Source organism: Aulostomus chinensis, chromosome 1, assembly GCF_037954235.1.
Source record: "Aulostomus chinensis isolate RoL2024-O1b breed Wild chromosome 1, RoL_Achi_v1.0, whole genome shotgun sequence".
Classification (NCBI taxonomy): domain Eukaryota; kingdom Metazoa; phylum Chordata; class Actinopteri; order Syngnathiformes; family Aulostomidae; genus Aulostomus; species Aulostomus chinensis.
The window spans coordinates 62,196,634-62,210,832 of record NC_141320.1 but is presented as its reverse complement, the minus strand read 5'-3'; the positions used below and the strand labels follow the sequence as shown (position 1 = coordinate 62,210,832).

General features: G+C 44.4%; 2 protein-coding genes across 8 annotated transcripts in view; one reads left to right on the top strand and one right to left on the bottom strand.

Moving 5' to 3' along the window:
* cfap221 (cilia and flagella associated protein 221) overlaps positions 1–14,199 on the top strand; it is a 100,873-nt gene that overhangs the window by 65,877 nt on the left and 20,797 nt on the right. The gene's annotated exons all lie outside the window — the stretch shown is intronic.
* Positions 755–14,199, bottom strand: part of LOC147272633 (gamma-aminobutyric acid receptor subunit gamma-3-like) — a 74,979-nt gene continuing 61,534 nt past the window's right edge. Inside the window, exons 10-12 of the mRNA XM_086198650.1 lie at positions 7,145–7,341; positions 4,084–4,179; positions 755–3,875 (exon numbers count right to left, since the gene is read on the bottom strand). Coding sequence (XP_086054776.1) covers positions 3,594–3,875; positions 4,084–4,179; positions 7,145–7,341 — 575 coding nt within the window. The 3' untranslated portion in view covers positions 755–3,593. The remainder of the gene's footprint in view (positions 3,876–4,083; positions 4,180–7,144; positions 7,342–14,199) is intronic.

Below are 14,199 nucleotides of genomic sequence, written 5' to 3'. Positions count from 1 at the left end.
CTGCCATCCTTGATGTAACTGTACATGCCAGAGATGTGTTGGTAGGATTTTAGCAGGTCAAATATGGGCTCATGGCAGCAGGATGGTTGCTGTGGTCAAGTAGAAATGCCACAATCAGTTGGTCACATTTGACATTCCAGTGACTGCTAATAGATGGTTGGTGGAATAGATTTACAAATGTCTGTCATGCCAATTTCCAAAATAATACTGAACTGACATGTTAGCAATAGCAGGTCATAAAATTCTGTACCTGTGTTATCGCATGGATTTAGACAAGAGCCTTGAGGCGGTGCCGGTGGCTTGATTGCATCCATATTTGCAAACACTCTCATTCAGTCGATGAAAAATGGACCTTACTGAACTACGAGGGTCAACCGCACACGTACTTTGATTAAGGCTACAGCGCAAGTCTGCAGGAAATTCTTGAATCATAGGATATGATTGCAAAACTCTGCTGGTAGTTTGTTTCTTCTTCTGATGAAAATCAGTCAATATAGTAGTTTCAGTGTTTGAGAGGGCAGATGGCTGGGTCACTTTCATCAGGAGTTGCAGTGCTCAAATTGGTGATGATCCTCAGGGATGAGGTCCAAAAGAAGAATGTTGTCAAGTGGTTGAACATCAGAAACAAGCGACACTTGCCCATCTCTGTCTTCAACTCCCCTCCTGTAGGCAGGAATCAGTGTTAAATAACAGAGTCACACGTCTAAAGTGTTTCATTCTCACACAAAAAGACTTCACAGTAGCACTTGACCAAAACATTATTTATTAATATAAGTAATGTACCACACACTAGAAAAAAGATTTCCTATTTTCACTCCAAATCCTGTTTTCATAAAATATTCCTTCCAGTGGTGCTGATCCTAGATCAGAATGGCTTTTTTTCCCCCTCTCAGGTCGCCTCTGCCACAGACCTCACCAACAAATTGGACTAATTCACCATTTCTGTGCATCTTGTACTTTTTTTTTTGTTTTTTGTTTTTAAAGACGCTCAAAACGTTTTAATAGGGGTGATGAGGTGTCTGGAAGAGGCCGGTGAGGGAGTTCATTATACTCGCCAGCGCTGATCGCGGGTTAGCACTCGGGATTCATAAGAGGCTTTAAAAATACAGGTCCCAATCAGTTGAAACACACACAAGTGATTTTCATTAAGACGTAGAAAATAGTGATTTTGTTTTATTAAAGTATCTCAATGGACTAAGACACTTATAAAGTGTAGAAATATCAGAGGTGAGGAGAGTTTACTGCGGTGTGGGCCAAGCTCGCTTCAGTTCAGTCTGTTCCGATTCTGGTGAGGTTTCACCGAGCAAAATCAGCAGAAACAGCCCTTCAGCTGTTTCCAGCTTTCCTCGAGGTGATTTGATTTGTAATTACAAACCTCTGGACAGGACATAAATATATGTTGAGGCCTTATGAATATGTAGGTGCCCTAAATATAAACTCATTCAGGCTTCTCGAACAGACTGAACTGCAACCAGTTTGACTCCGGCCTCGCTAACATACATTCCATTAACTGTATGAAAATAGAAACATTAATTAGATACATCTTACATAAAAGCTTTTCTCTTCACATACAAATACCGCGGAAAAAAGTGTGTTGGGGGGGTGGGGTTGATTGTTCTACAAAGCTGAACAACTGCAAAAAACACCATAGAACAGTAAACAAAAAATGTGTCAACACACCGTCGGTCCCCCATCCACCTCTGTAGTTTATGTGTGTGTAAGCCTCCACATATGGCATCAATTTTACATGTCTGAGGAGGGGATATGTGGGACTCCCATCAAGAGTCATCAGCAACCATCCCGGATCATCCATTTTTCAGTACCCATCTGTGTACAGTATGCGAGGATCACGATATACAGAACCTTATCTTACAAGCACCTGTGATCATGAGGATGCGCCATCAGGAATTCCTCCATTTTTCATCAGGTTAAAAAAGAACTTTCTTCAAGAGGTTTAAGTTGAGCTCTATGTCTGATGGAATGAGTGTGAGGTGACGAAGTGGTCATGTTACCAGTAGGTGCTTTAGGGTTCAAGTGACGTGGCCGAAACATATATTGCCGGTATAGCTGGTTCAGAACCAACACGTCTATAGAACCGGGCCAAGCACTGATATCGTTGACCCACCGTGTGATCTAGTGCCATCCGGTGGCCATACTGCACTTTTAATGGTCGGTGTGTGGGGGGTGGTGTAAAAATCTGCATAGAACTAGCAATCAAGTCTGATTTAAAAAGGCTTATAAGGTTAGGCCACTGCCCCATGAGTGTTTAAAATGGTGCCGTCGGACCATCCCACCAGCAGAGTTGTATGGCGTTTCAGTTTGAGAGCAGCTTCGGATATTTTATGGGAGATTTCATCAACTATTGTGCTTATTCCAAGTCTGAACTTGCTTTCTACTAGATATGTTTTTACGGTTCAGCGGATGATTGGCTGATTCAGCATCGCTCCATTGGTCAGTTGACTATTCTGCGGGGTAATCCTAACCCAGGGGTAAAGAGTTAAGTTGTTGTGAAGGGGCTTGGTGGGTAGAGTGGCCGTCTAATAATCAGAAGTTTAATGGTTCAATCCCCTGACTCCTTGTGGGCCGTGCCCTCGAGCAAGACACTCGACCCCTAATTGCTCTCGACGAGCTGGTCAGCATCCTCGTGTCAGCCTCTGCCATCCGTTGGAGAGTGTAAATGAAGATTGAGAAGCACTTTGAGCTTCTCAGAGGAAGAGAGGAGCTACTTAAATGATAAATGCCATCTCGTAAAATCAAAACAGCGTTTAAAAGCAAATAAAGTGTTTCCTTATAGCTCTTGTAAGACTGCTTGTAGAATATTGTCGGAATGAGTTTATCTTGCTCAGTATTATACTGGTATGTATTTCTGCAGTTCTTCTACATTTGGAGTGTAAGGACCATTTCGGCTCCTGGAAACGGTATTGCCAGCAGGTCATAAAGCATCATCACTGACTGAATAGACAAAATTCTACCAGACACGGACCCTGACTGTGAAAATACAACAAATTTTTAATAAGAAGCAGAATAAAAATACATTAATATCGTTCGGAACTAATTCTAAAGTACAACTAAAACTAATGTGCTACAAAATGATGGGTGAGTGTTACTTTTAAACATGTCCAGTGGTGAGAACTGTGTTCTGGGTTTGTTTCTCCAAAGAATAAACAGCTCAGCATGCGCCGGTGTGATGGATGAGGTAATAAGAATAATGGCGGGAACTCTGAAGCTGCGTCTCTCAGTGCCGCACCCTTTCTAAAGAAGGCACTATGGGTGCTTCGCCACCTCGCCGACCACGGTCCAGCGATGAACTCCCCCGTTCCCAAACATCTCTGAAGTTACAGCTGTCTGTCTGGTTACGGGACCTATCCATTCAAGTTAATACGTGAGGCTTGGTGTTCTACGACTGAGTGTTGTGTTCTACTTGGTGGGCCATAATCTCCAACTGCTCAAAGTACCGTGGCCTTCACTGCGTGCAACAGCACACGTAATTGTTTGGTCACGTAACTCCACAGAAGATCGGCTCCACCTCATTTCCTCCTCCACGCTTGGTTTCACCCTCAAATCCCGAGCCGCCGTCCAAAGGGGGAGACCAACTAGAGGTAGAGATAGCTGACCCAGTAGACTATGTTGAAGAGCAAGAAAGACGTGGGGAAGAACACCCGCGAGTATGAATCCAGCTCGCGGATGTTGACGTGGATCCGTCCTCTCTTCCAGCCGCCTTCTTTGCATTCTTCATAGCAGCAGAAGAAGCTCTTGCAGTCTTTCCCGTCCAGGCACTCGTACAGGCAGTTGTCGTCGTAGTCATGCCAGAAGAGGGCGTTGCCCATGGGCATCATGGTTCGAGAGGTGCGACCCATGTTTAAAGAGGAGTAGGCCTACGTAGGATGACACAGAGAGTGAGGATGGACAAACTGAGCATAAATAAACCCCTCATACTCCAAATGTTAAGTAACTGCACCCTGCAGTACTAAAACACATATCAGTATTAGTTTTAACACTGTTAACACTACATATTAAACCCCAGCGCCGTAAATAATCCGTCACGCAAACAATCACAATGTGAAAGATGATTTATTGCTTGACCTGAGGGAGCTTCGGTGTATTCCTGCTGCTTCCGTAGAACGTCTGCTCGCGATGTGTTCTCAGGTCCATGTAGCCTCCGTCCAAAGCTGCGTTCAACTTGACAACAGGATAAACAAACATGGAATAGAAATGAGAGATGAAGAATCAGTTGGGATTTTTTGTTGCTGCAGCTTCAAATGAGTGATTTTTAGGGCTGTAATCTCCTAGTCGACTGGTTGATTTATTAGTCCATACGTTCTGGCTCGACCAAAATTCTGATTGGTCGATTTTTTTGCCACGTTAATTTCATCAGGAAGAAAGTACCGAAAGCACCCCTGTTTCACAGATAACAATCTATCTTTGAACACCCCCCTTGTTTTTGCTATTTTGGATGAGCCCAACCCGCTAGAGACAGACAGACTGAGGAGTACTAGAAGGCCAACGTCTGGTTGTTTGATGAGTGTATATTTAATTTTGACGGTTTCAGTCCTCGTCCACCAAGTCAAAGACATGTGCAGCGTGGCAGCATTTCATGAAAATAGATGATGGGAAAAAAAGTCGAATGCAAAGTTTGCAAACAACAGTTTTCATGTCACAGCTCCACGACAAACACGACGACGTATCACCTAGAAACGGAAAGCTAACTTGTCCACCTTAGGTTGCCCCGTCAGTTTTGAGTATACAGTATGAACATATCAGAATTGACATTTCAATGTTTTAGTCTAATAATTGTTTTGTTTTAATTGTAAACATTCTTACCGTGGACTTTCCTTTTGTGTTTAAGAGTGAAGTTTTAAGTTAAAAGTCTATTTGTGTCTCAGCCGCGATGCTGAGCTCCTCTGTTCAGTCTCACTCTGTGCGATGATAGTGTTGGTTAATTATTATAACATGACAAAAACAATTGTCTTAATATTCCTTAAAAGGTTTTGTGTTGATAGTTGACACAGTATATTTTTCATATATAAAATTAGTCGATTTTTAGTCGAAATTTGAGGGCTTCAGTCGACCAAGAATTTCTTTGGTTGATTGCAGCCCTAGTGATTTTAAGGCTGCATGACGTAAGTAAGTTAGCTCTGTCTGTTGTTGTGAATGAAAAATGGATTTGCAAAGGGCGACAATAATCTTTTGTGGAATTTTCTTGAAGCAGGTCAGTGTGAAATATTCAGGGAGTGACAACACAGTGAGCGACTTGGTGAAAAGCCAATGATTGCTAGGCAACAGGCCACCAGTAACTACAGGTAACTGGTGGCTGACTAAGAGGATTGACACAAATATCAAAATGGACAAATGCATACTCACAATGAGTCATTCAATATATTGTTGTATTTTACAGTCAGATAATGTGTCTGTAGCGTCTTATGTCCAACCTGAATAACCTCATCACGGATGAGTACAAAATGGAGTGGGGCAGCCTAATTGGAGTAAAATCTTCCCACATTTATGCAGTCGTCTCTGCTCTTTAAGGAAGAGTGGGAGGCGAGAGAGAGAGAACCAGAGATGTCATGTGGTGTAAGAATTGACTGAGTGGGTGGTACAAAGGGGCCACACAGAATGGGGGTGTGAGGTTTCCCCACAGACAGGCTGGGCAAAAACACAGCAGCCAGCCAGAAATACAGAGAAGGGGACTGAATGTAGCACAACTTAATTGTTCAGCTTGAGCTGACAGTGTTTCTGGCCTTGAGACACATTCTGCACAGCTCTTCTGCACTGGGAGGAAATACTAAAGATCTGGAGAGAGCGAAATGGCAGCAGCAGCAGCAGCAGCAGCAGCAGTAGATGTGTGCCGCCGCCATTGAAGCATTCACGACAGGTGCAGCCTTGAGAACGCCCACACACAGCTTTAGGCTTTTGCACTGGAGTGATCGCTAGAAATGTTTTCAACAGCACGCATGTGCTCATACACACATTTAACACACCTGGGAGGACATCCTGCACTTAATACACTAAATATCCACCCCAATTCCCAGCATGCAATAGCCTTTACCTCAGCACCGAGCTGCAATTAGTCCTGGATACACACACACACACACACACACCTCCCTCCAAGCACTGTTTGATGGGCTCATCAGGGAGGACTATCACCCAAATTTTCCTTCACTTGACCTGTTGTTTTTTTTTCTTTGTTCAGACAGTGAGACCAGAATCATGGGCCTGATGACCCTGTGAGTGGTGGCAGGACACCACCGGGGTTGCTATGGCAACCTGGCAGTTTGTCTTACCTTAGGGAATAGTTATTTGCTGGGCACTGTTCTTTTGTCCTCCTGTATGTCTGGCTCGAAATCACGTAAGGAACCATCTCATCAGGTTCCATGTAACACAGCAGCACTTGTGGATTAACAGAGGTGGTGCTGCGGTACAGGAGCCTCGGTGAAGCCGAACTAGAGAGGCGCCACTGATGGCTTTCCTCCGCTGAAAAGATGTTTTCCCTCTTCTGCCTTAAGCTTCTGTGTCGGTTCCTTGATCTGATTGGCCGAAGTAAGCCCCTGATAGGCAGGTGGCTACACAGATGGTTCATTCAATCACCTGCCAAGTATTTTTTGAAAGCGTCTGCCCTCTTCCAAACACTTTCTCTCGGGCCAGCTTCTCAGACGGTTGCGGGAAACAAACCATCTGTCGTGTCAGGTTATCGAAATGATCTATAGGGACCAAAACTATTGAACAGCATCCAATATTGAACAAGAACTCTGCAATGACACAATGAAGAGCTGTCGTCCAGGTCAGAGTCCGTCCGCCAAAGATTTTTGTTTTTCGTCCAAATCTGACGGACCACATCGTTGAAGGGATCCTTTGTTAGAGTTGAACAATCTTACATTTTATTGGATAGCTGGGTTGTGTGTATGCTATGTGCTGCTGCTCTTGTTGGCGGTCGTAGGAAATTATTCACATCTGAAAATCTTAATATTCTCAGTGTCATTAAATGCCCGTAAAAGTTTATTGCAGTAATTTTGGGTGGCAGGCTGAATCCCTCTCAAACATACAGCCAAGACAAAACAGAATCCTCCTTTAAACCAACATTTGTCTGAAAGAGAGTTTATTTTTGTTATATTGTAATCAACTGGTCACAAAAAGCAGTTTCTCTTACCATTCTCTGCGTCTTGACGTGGGGTCTGCGTATACTGTATGAGTAGTAGTTGAGCATGGCGTACTCGATCATGGCGGCGAAGACGAACAGGAAGCAGACTGTGACGAACAGGTCCATGGCGGTCACGTAGGACACTCTGGGCAGTGAGTTCCTGGCGACTGTGCTCAAGGTGGTCATGGTCAGCACTGTGGTGATCCCTGGTGTGGGTGACACACATGTGAGGGGCAAAAATTAGCCGCCGCATGACAGATAACTTGGGTGACCCGCATGGAACGTGCGGCAGAGGTTTTTCAGTCCGCGTTAATAATGCATGGGGGGTATTCTGGGTCCATGTCCCCATTCTTGTAGAGATCCTGCTGCTGCAGAGAGGATTTGTTTGGAGTGTGTTGCTGCATAATAGTTAGAAATCTCATCTTACTTAATTTCTTTGTATCTTGTCTCTCTTCTCCCCGCACACAATAAAACACGTGATAGAAATAGAAATCGATCTGCAGGTTGAGGACCTCCATTATAAGATGGAGCCACCTCAGAATTAGGAGGCAAATCCCAACACCCTCTCGTGACTGAAACACAAGTCGTCTCTGAAGTAGCTCAAGCAGCGCAGACATAACTCAGAGGGCGAGTGGTAGATGTCTGTGTATCTGCAGCGGTGATGAATTCAACAAAGTTTTAACATTTCAGTGGAAACTTTGGAGATGCAGCTCAGACTGAAACAAAACATCCACAGCAGCTGAGGATTTTAGGGTAATTTCATACTTTTTTTTTTTATCTGGCTTTATATCTAATAGTTTGGGAAATATTTCCAGACGTATGTGATTTCAGTTGTGGATTTGAATCTAATAGAGGAGCAGGCTGTTGGCCTCTGCAGGGGTCTGAGCTGCGAGTGCCCTTCTGGTTGTTATTGTAACTGCGTTTGATCCTTGAGAGTGTCGGCGGAAAAGCTGCACAGTTACGAATCAAGGCAGCGAGCCCTCTTTGAGGTGTGTGGGAGGATGAACGCATACTTTTCAGTCCTTTCCTCTTTGAATTACTGGTTTTCACAGGCTTTTCTTCTAACATCCATCTCTGAACCTGCCATTTTGGAGTGATTCACGTCTTGGCTGCTAGCTCGTGGGGTTACTAGCAATGCTGCGCCGGCGACTCTGACCCAGACCCACTGAGTAACAGGACCCGACAGGCCAAAGCTCGTCCTGCTCTGCCTTTGATTCCCAGAATAAGAGGAAAAATAATAGACAGGATGCTGAAGGTGAGTGAGGAGCGGCTCCACAGAGATGGGAGCTCTCATACTCATGGCTTTTGCGGTTCACTTTTAGATACCTGGAGTAAATGTACTTGGTGTCTTACTCTTCTGGAAACACCAATAGAAAACACTTAACTTTTGAAACTTTAAAAAATAAAAAAGAAAGGAAAGTGAAATATCATATGGCGTTATTGAACTTTTCTACTAGGATGCAGAATAAAGTCTACAGATAGTTTTCGGGGGAGATGTTTGGGCTCGTTGCATTGGAGAGCTGCTCTCCCTTTAGGTAAAGCTCCAGGTGTGCCTGTTGTGACAAACCACCAGTCAGAACGAGTTCTGCTGTTTGGAAGTTTTGGGTTAAATGATTCAAGTTCCAGTTCAATGGGGTGAAATAGAAGGTACTACAAGAAGTGCGGCAGATGACAGGTGGCAAGGAGTCACCAGTCATGTTAATATTCTTTTTGGCTCAACATTGCTGGCTGGGGTGGTTGATGGAAGTGATCTGATGTTGTTGCCTCCTTTCATGTACTGACTACTACAGCTCAAATCTATGTACCGTGTACTACCCACCCACACACACAGAGGTGAAGTAGTTGTGCCGTCTACGTCACACATCCTGCTCCCGTTTGATAGGAGTTGTGTTGTATCTCTTGTACTGTGGCTAGCTTGAAAGCAGTATAGAAGCTCAGAAAGTGCCCTACAATTGCTAGGAGCAGTTATTTGGATGAACTGGTAACTTATTATGGTTTCTTTCTTCTTCAGAAATGTTTAACTATACATAACAGTATGACAAGAGAAGCGCAATGCATTGTGGGGCAGTAAATTTGTCAAACATATGAAAATAAATAAGACTAAAGACAGTATATTCAAAATAATGTATAAAGATATAATACAAGTATAAACAAATCTGAAGAATGTAAAATGTGCTTTCTACTTAAATATACGTATATATTAATATAACATACACAGTAGACTGTTACAGCTGCAGCATTGCTCATTAAATCATGAGTAAATTATTTTAAGATGATTAATTATATTAATTATAAATATTGTTGGTCATAATTTCCCCACATTTTTCCAGATTCTGCCTACTTCTTTACATTCATCTTGTTTGCGTTGAACTTTCACCAGAGTGCTCCACTGGCGTGCTGATACTGGCGTTTGCCCCCTGAGTGACGGCGGTGGCAGTTACGTCCTGGCTGGTGCTGACTGTCATTCGTCAGCCTCTGGAGATGTAACGGTCTCATCATTCTGCTTGTCTGTCGATGACAGTGATGCATGATGGCACCGACGCTATTAGTCTTAGAGTTGAAGAAGCGCTGCTCGTGTTTTTAACTCTGGCGACTCGCTCACTTCGGCGCTGACAACCTTTTTCTAAAATAGTTGTAAAATTGCCGTGCTGCATAAATAATGAATGAACTCGTCTGATTAGGTAAAACTTTTAATCACGTCTTTGTGCACCATCAGTGCCTTTGTTTGAGGGATGACTCCCCGTAGTGTCTTAAAGGAGAATATTGTGTTGCCGTGGTGAAATAAAATCAATTCTTTCAAAGAGAGATGAACCCGGCGACATTAATGCCCACCGGGGGCTTCCGTATCCACTGTTGCGACACACGTACATCATTCAGATAAGCGCCGCGACTCGCCGCCGCTTCATCCTCTCCTCTTCACGCTGAGTCTCACCCTTCCTCTCCTCTCTTTCATCCTCATCTCCTACATGTCTTTCATGGCAGTGTGTGCCACTGTTTTTGCCTGCGGTTTCCATAGAGACGAGTTGCTCCCATCTATTTCAAGCTACCTCCTCTGGTCTAGTGCTCGTCTAGACTTTTCCTCGCTCATTACATTTAAGCACCAAACAAGGTAAATGGACAACTGCTTGTAATTCCTAAAGTCGCACTCTTTCCTCAGGCACAGCTGACAAGTAACAGTGACATGACAGCAAATGCAGAGGAGTTGTTTCTTCTTTTTTTTTATCATCTCAAGTTAACAACCGACTGCTCACAGTTTGGGTTACTCTTTCAAATCGAGTCATATGTGCACAGTTTAATTCATTCTGCTGGGATTGTCACCTCATGGTGCCATAGCAACCGGGTGATTCCTGACTGCGGAGGCGATCTGAACAACACAAAATCTCACATCTACCGACAGAAAACAAGGGTCGTCACACACAAGTGAGAGCAGCTCCAGCGCATATGCCTGCACGTAGCAAATATGGTCAGATGGGTGTTAACACAGCAGCATGAAAGCACTGATTTACTGTTTGCTGCTCCTCCAGTCAGTATGACTTTTGAGACGCAGCAACAGCAGTGTCATGTGGTTGCCACAGCACGCTAACAAATACCAGACCTGGATCGTTGTATGTGTCTCGGTACATCGGGAGGGAAGAACCCTCAGATCCTTTGCGTCTGGGGTCTAAAAATACAGCCGAGGAGTATGGATCGGCAGCTGAATGGCCCGTATTGAATTTTAGGGTTGTTGCCATCAGAGCAGCCATTTCTAACTTGCCTCATGTGTTCAAGTATGGAGGAATTGTTGTAGCAGACGTTGTTTTTGTGTGAGTTGGTTCCTCGGGTGGTTTGGTGACTCATACTGTAGCGTTATTGACAGCTGTTCGAGACATAAGTCAGGTCTTTAAAAGCCCCCCCATCTAGTGGCTGCACTCTGATGCAGCAAGATTAAGAACCAATTTAGCACCATCTTCTCTTGGTTCATCTTTTTGTGAACAACTAATTCTTTCTTTCATTACTGAGTGGTACTAGAGCGACTATTTGGTCATCAGGTAACATTTCCTGTGATTTGTGTTGCCTGAATAAGAACTGACCCTACTTTATTAGAAGTAAGTGTTCCTTTCAGAGTTTGAAGGAATATGTTGCTCCAAAAATTTCTCATCTGCTCATATAAGTGGAGAAGATGGTGACCTGACTGCTGTCAATTTTCCATAAACGATTTGCCTTCATACAGAGAATATCGCTAACTGTCTGACTGGAAACCACAGCAGCGCCAACGATGCTGAATATATGCTATGACTAAGAAGTACACGTGAGGGTACAGTTAAATTGTTAGAGTATCTGAAATGGAAATTAATTTGTTTTCAGTACTATTTGCTGTGGAGATTCCCTTCACATGCACACAGTCAAGAGCAGTGTTCATAGGACCTGACAGTCTCTGCAGTGAGAGCCTTGTTTGTTTATGGTAATTATGCTGATGATTACCAATTAATGTGCGTGTGATTGAGGTTAAAATGCTACACGTGGTAACTTCCATCTAATCTGATTAAAGGTGTTGGGCGCACTGTCGAGGCCTCGACACCAAGTCTCGTCCATCACGCACGTAATCAGTCAGAAGGTTCTACAAGTGTCGGCTCCTCCGACCCAGGAGACACTTAAGAATCAGCAGCCCGCAGGAAGCGTCCTCGCCTCAGCCGTGTGTTCTGATGGTCAGCCGTAACAAAAAGGAAGCTCTTTAATGGAGCAATTAACATATACAACTCTCTTGTGACTGTGAGGTTTAGTTAGAAGTGGCAGCTACTCGGGGATGGAAAGCAGCCGATCGCGCATCAGCTCTGCTGGAGCGCCTGGTTTGGACCCTGTATCTCCTCACAGCAGCACTTATGTTCAACTCGAAGCCTCCATCCTTCGTGTGAGGAACGCTGTCAACGCTTGGACTCAAGTTGATGTATCACCGGTGACAAGTGTTTGTGAGAATGACAGCTCTCACAGGGAAAGCTTGGGTTTTTAAAATGTTCTGCCCCCCATCCGTTGCTTTCTGTGGCAGACGGTCTCCACACTTGTTCCCTTCACTTACTCAAGTAGTAATTTGGGATCTGCCGGTCGTTGGATCGGCCAAAACGAGAGAAATATAAATACAATCTGATCCATTAGTGAAAATTTTCTCATAATTGCTTAAGTGAAGAGTTGGAAAGATGCCACGACAGGCTTAAAAAAGGAAGGGAAACAGGCGGCGTGCGCCAAGTCATGCATAAGGTTGCAGGTTGCATTTTGTTTATTTGACTTTAACAAAGACCTGTTTCATTAGTTGTCTTATAGAGGGAAGGAGACTGTTTAAGACTGGCAGATACTCCAGGAAGTGATGTCAGTGTCAGCCAGAAAAAAGTCGTAGTGATGCCGAGTGTGTGTCTGAGTGTGTGACTTGGCTGCTCTACACGTAAATAAACCAAAAAAAAGAAAGAAAGCGAAACTGTTCGGACGAAGCTGAAGGTAAACGACACGATCCATGATGTCTGACTGAGTAGGTGACAGATGCTGTTGTGTGTTTCTGAAAACATTTGATTTTACTTCCTGTTCGATCCATTCAGCGCTCTGTCAACTTGATGCTGTGCACCACCCGGTCGTATCATCTACCCTCTTTAAAACAGAGCAGGTTCATTTGTCCAATTAATTTGTGTGACAACCCACTAGCAGTCAATGGTTAAATCCTTCTCATGTTTAGGCCACTTTAGGGCAGCTTATATGAGGTGATTTGTTGTCCTTATTAGCAAGCAGCTGCTAATTTACACATTCTACACTATTGGAGGAAGACAACCTTCACCAACAAGCTCTTCACCAACTCCTTCAGGGAATATTTGGCCCTTTAGCTGCTGAATGCTTCACCATGTTCACCAACGACAGAGAAGTGACAGTGATAGAGCTGCAGCTGAGCAAGCAGCTTAAACTTGCTGTGAAGCTCTGTAAAGCTGAGGGGAACAGCAGTCGGGTTTTGCATTCTTCTATGGTGACAAGGACCAACTGTGCTTCCCAGTATTAGCAGTGTTTTGGGTGTTAGCGCATCATTTTCAGGGTAATCTTTCACTGTATTCTGAATAACCCTTGACTGGCATAGCATAGAGAATAGATGCTGCCCCCTGGTTCAGCTAAATCTAGAGCCACTGCTCTGTAACCCCCTGGAGCTCCAGCCTCCTCTTGTTTGGTGAGGTGACTCTGATTCCCACCAACAACCTCCCAATATCTCTTTCTGGATCTATCTGAGCTGCCAGGATGGAGCTCTAATGGGAATCAACTCGAGCTCAGCTCTCTTTACTTCCAGCCCGCCGCCATTCAAACATCCTGCCGCTGATGGAGGAGCAGCTGAGTGACAGCTCTGTGGAGATACCACCTGGAACATGTTAGCAGCTTGTCAAGCCTTGGAGGGGTGGTGGTGGTGTGTGTGTGTGTGTGTGTGTGGGGGGGGGGGGTCAGCAGCAGCATCATCATCATCTGCTTTTTTCCTCATGGACTGAAGTCCAAAGTGATCCTCCTGCCTCACTCTGACATTTCCTCCCGCTGCTACTTGTCAGAGGCCTTCACTTCGCCTCACACTGGTGTTTTGTAGCCAGCTTATCTCTATTCTCCCCTTTCAGCCTCGGGATCAAGTCTCAGGCCGACCGGAAAATGGAGGCGATGTAGTCGAGACGACAGACTAAATAACTTTCTGTTGTTGAGCTGAAGGTGGATGTTTATCGGGACCGGGGCGGCTTGTGTCCACCTGTCATCTGAAGTTGATCGCAAGCCTTTCACGTACTTTTCCTGTCTTTAGTCGTTGTTGAAAGAAGAAGGCTGATGGGCAAGCGCTAAAAAAAACACATAGCTGTAGCTGATAGACTCGCTTTAATACATCTCACAATAGTGCAAAAAGAAGTAAAGCGTCTTCCTCCCGTCTCAAAGATGTCTGTAAATTCATCGCTCTAGAAATAAATCTCTCTTGATCTCGTCAGGCTGCTCTGATGTTCAGCTGTCATCTTCGGCAGCTTTAATCAAACTCCTGGAAAATAAGCAGAGCGGAGCCCAACGCAATCTCCCGTCACCATCTCCTTCCGAGA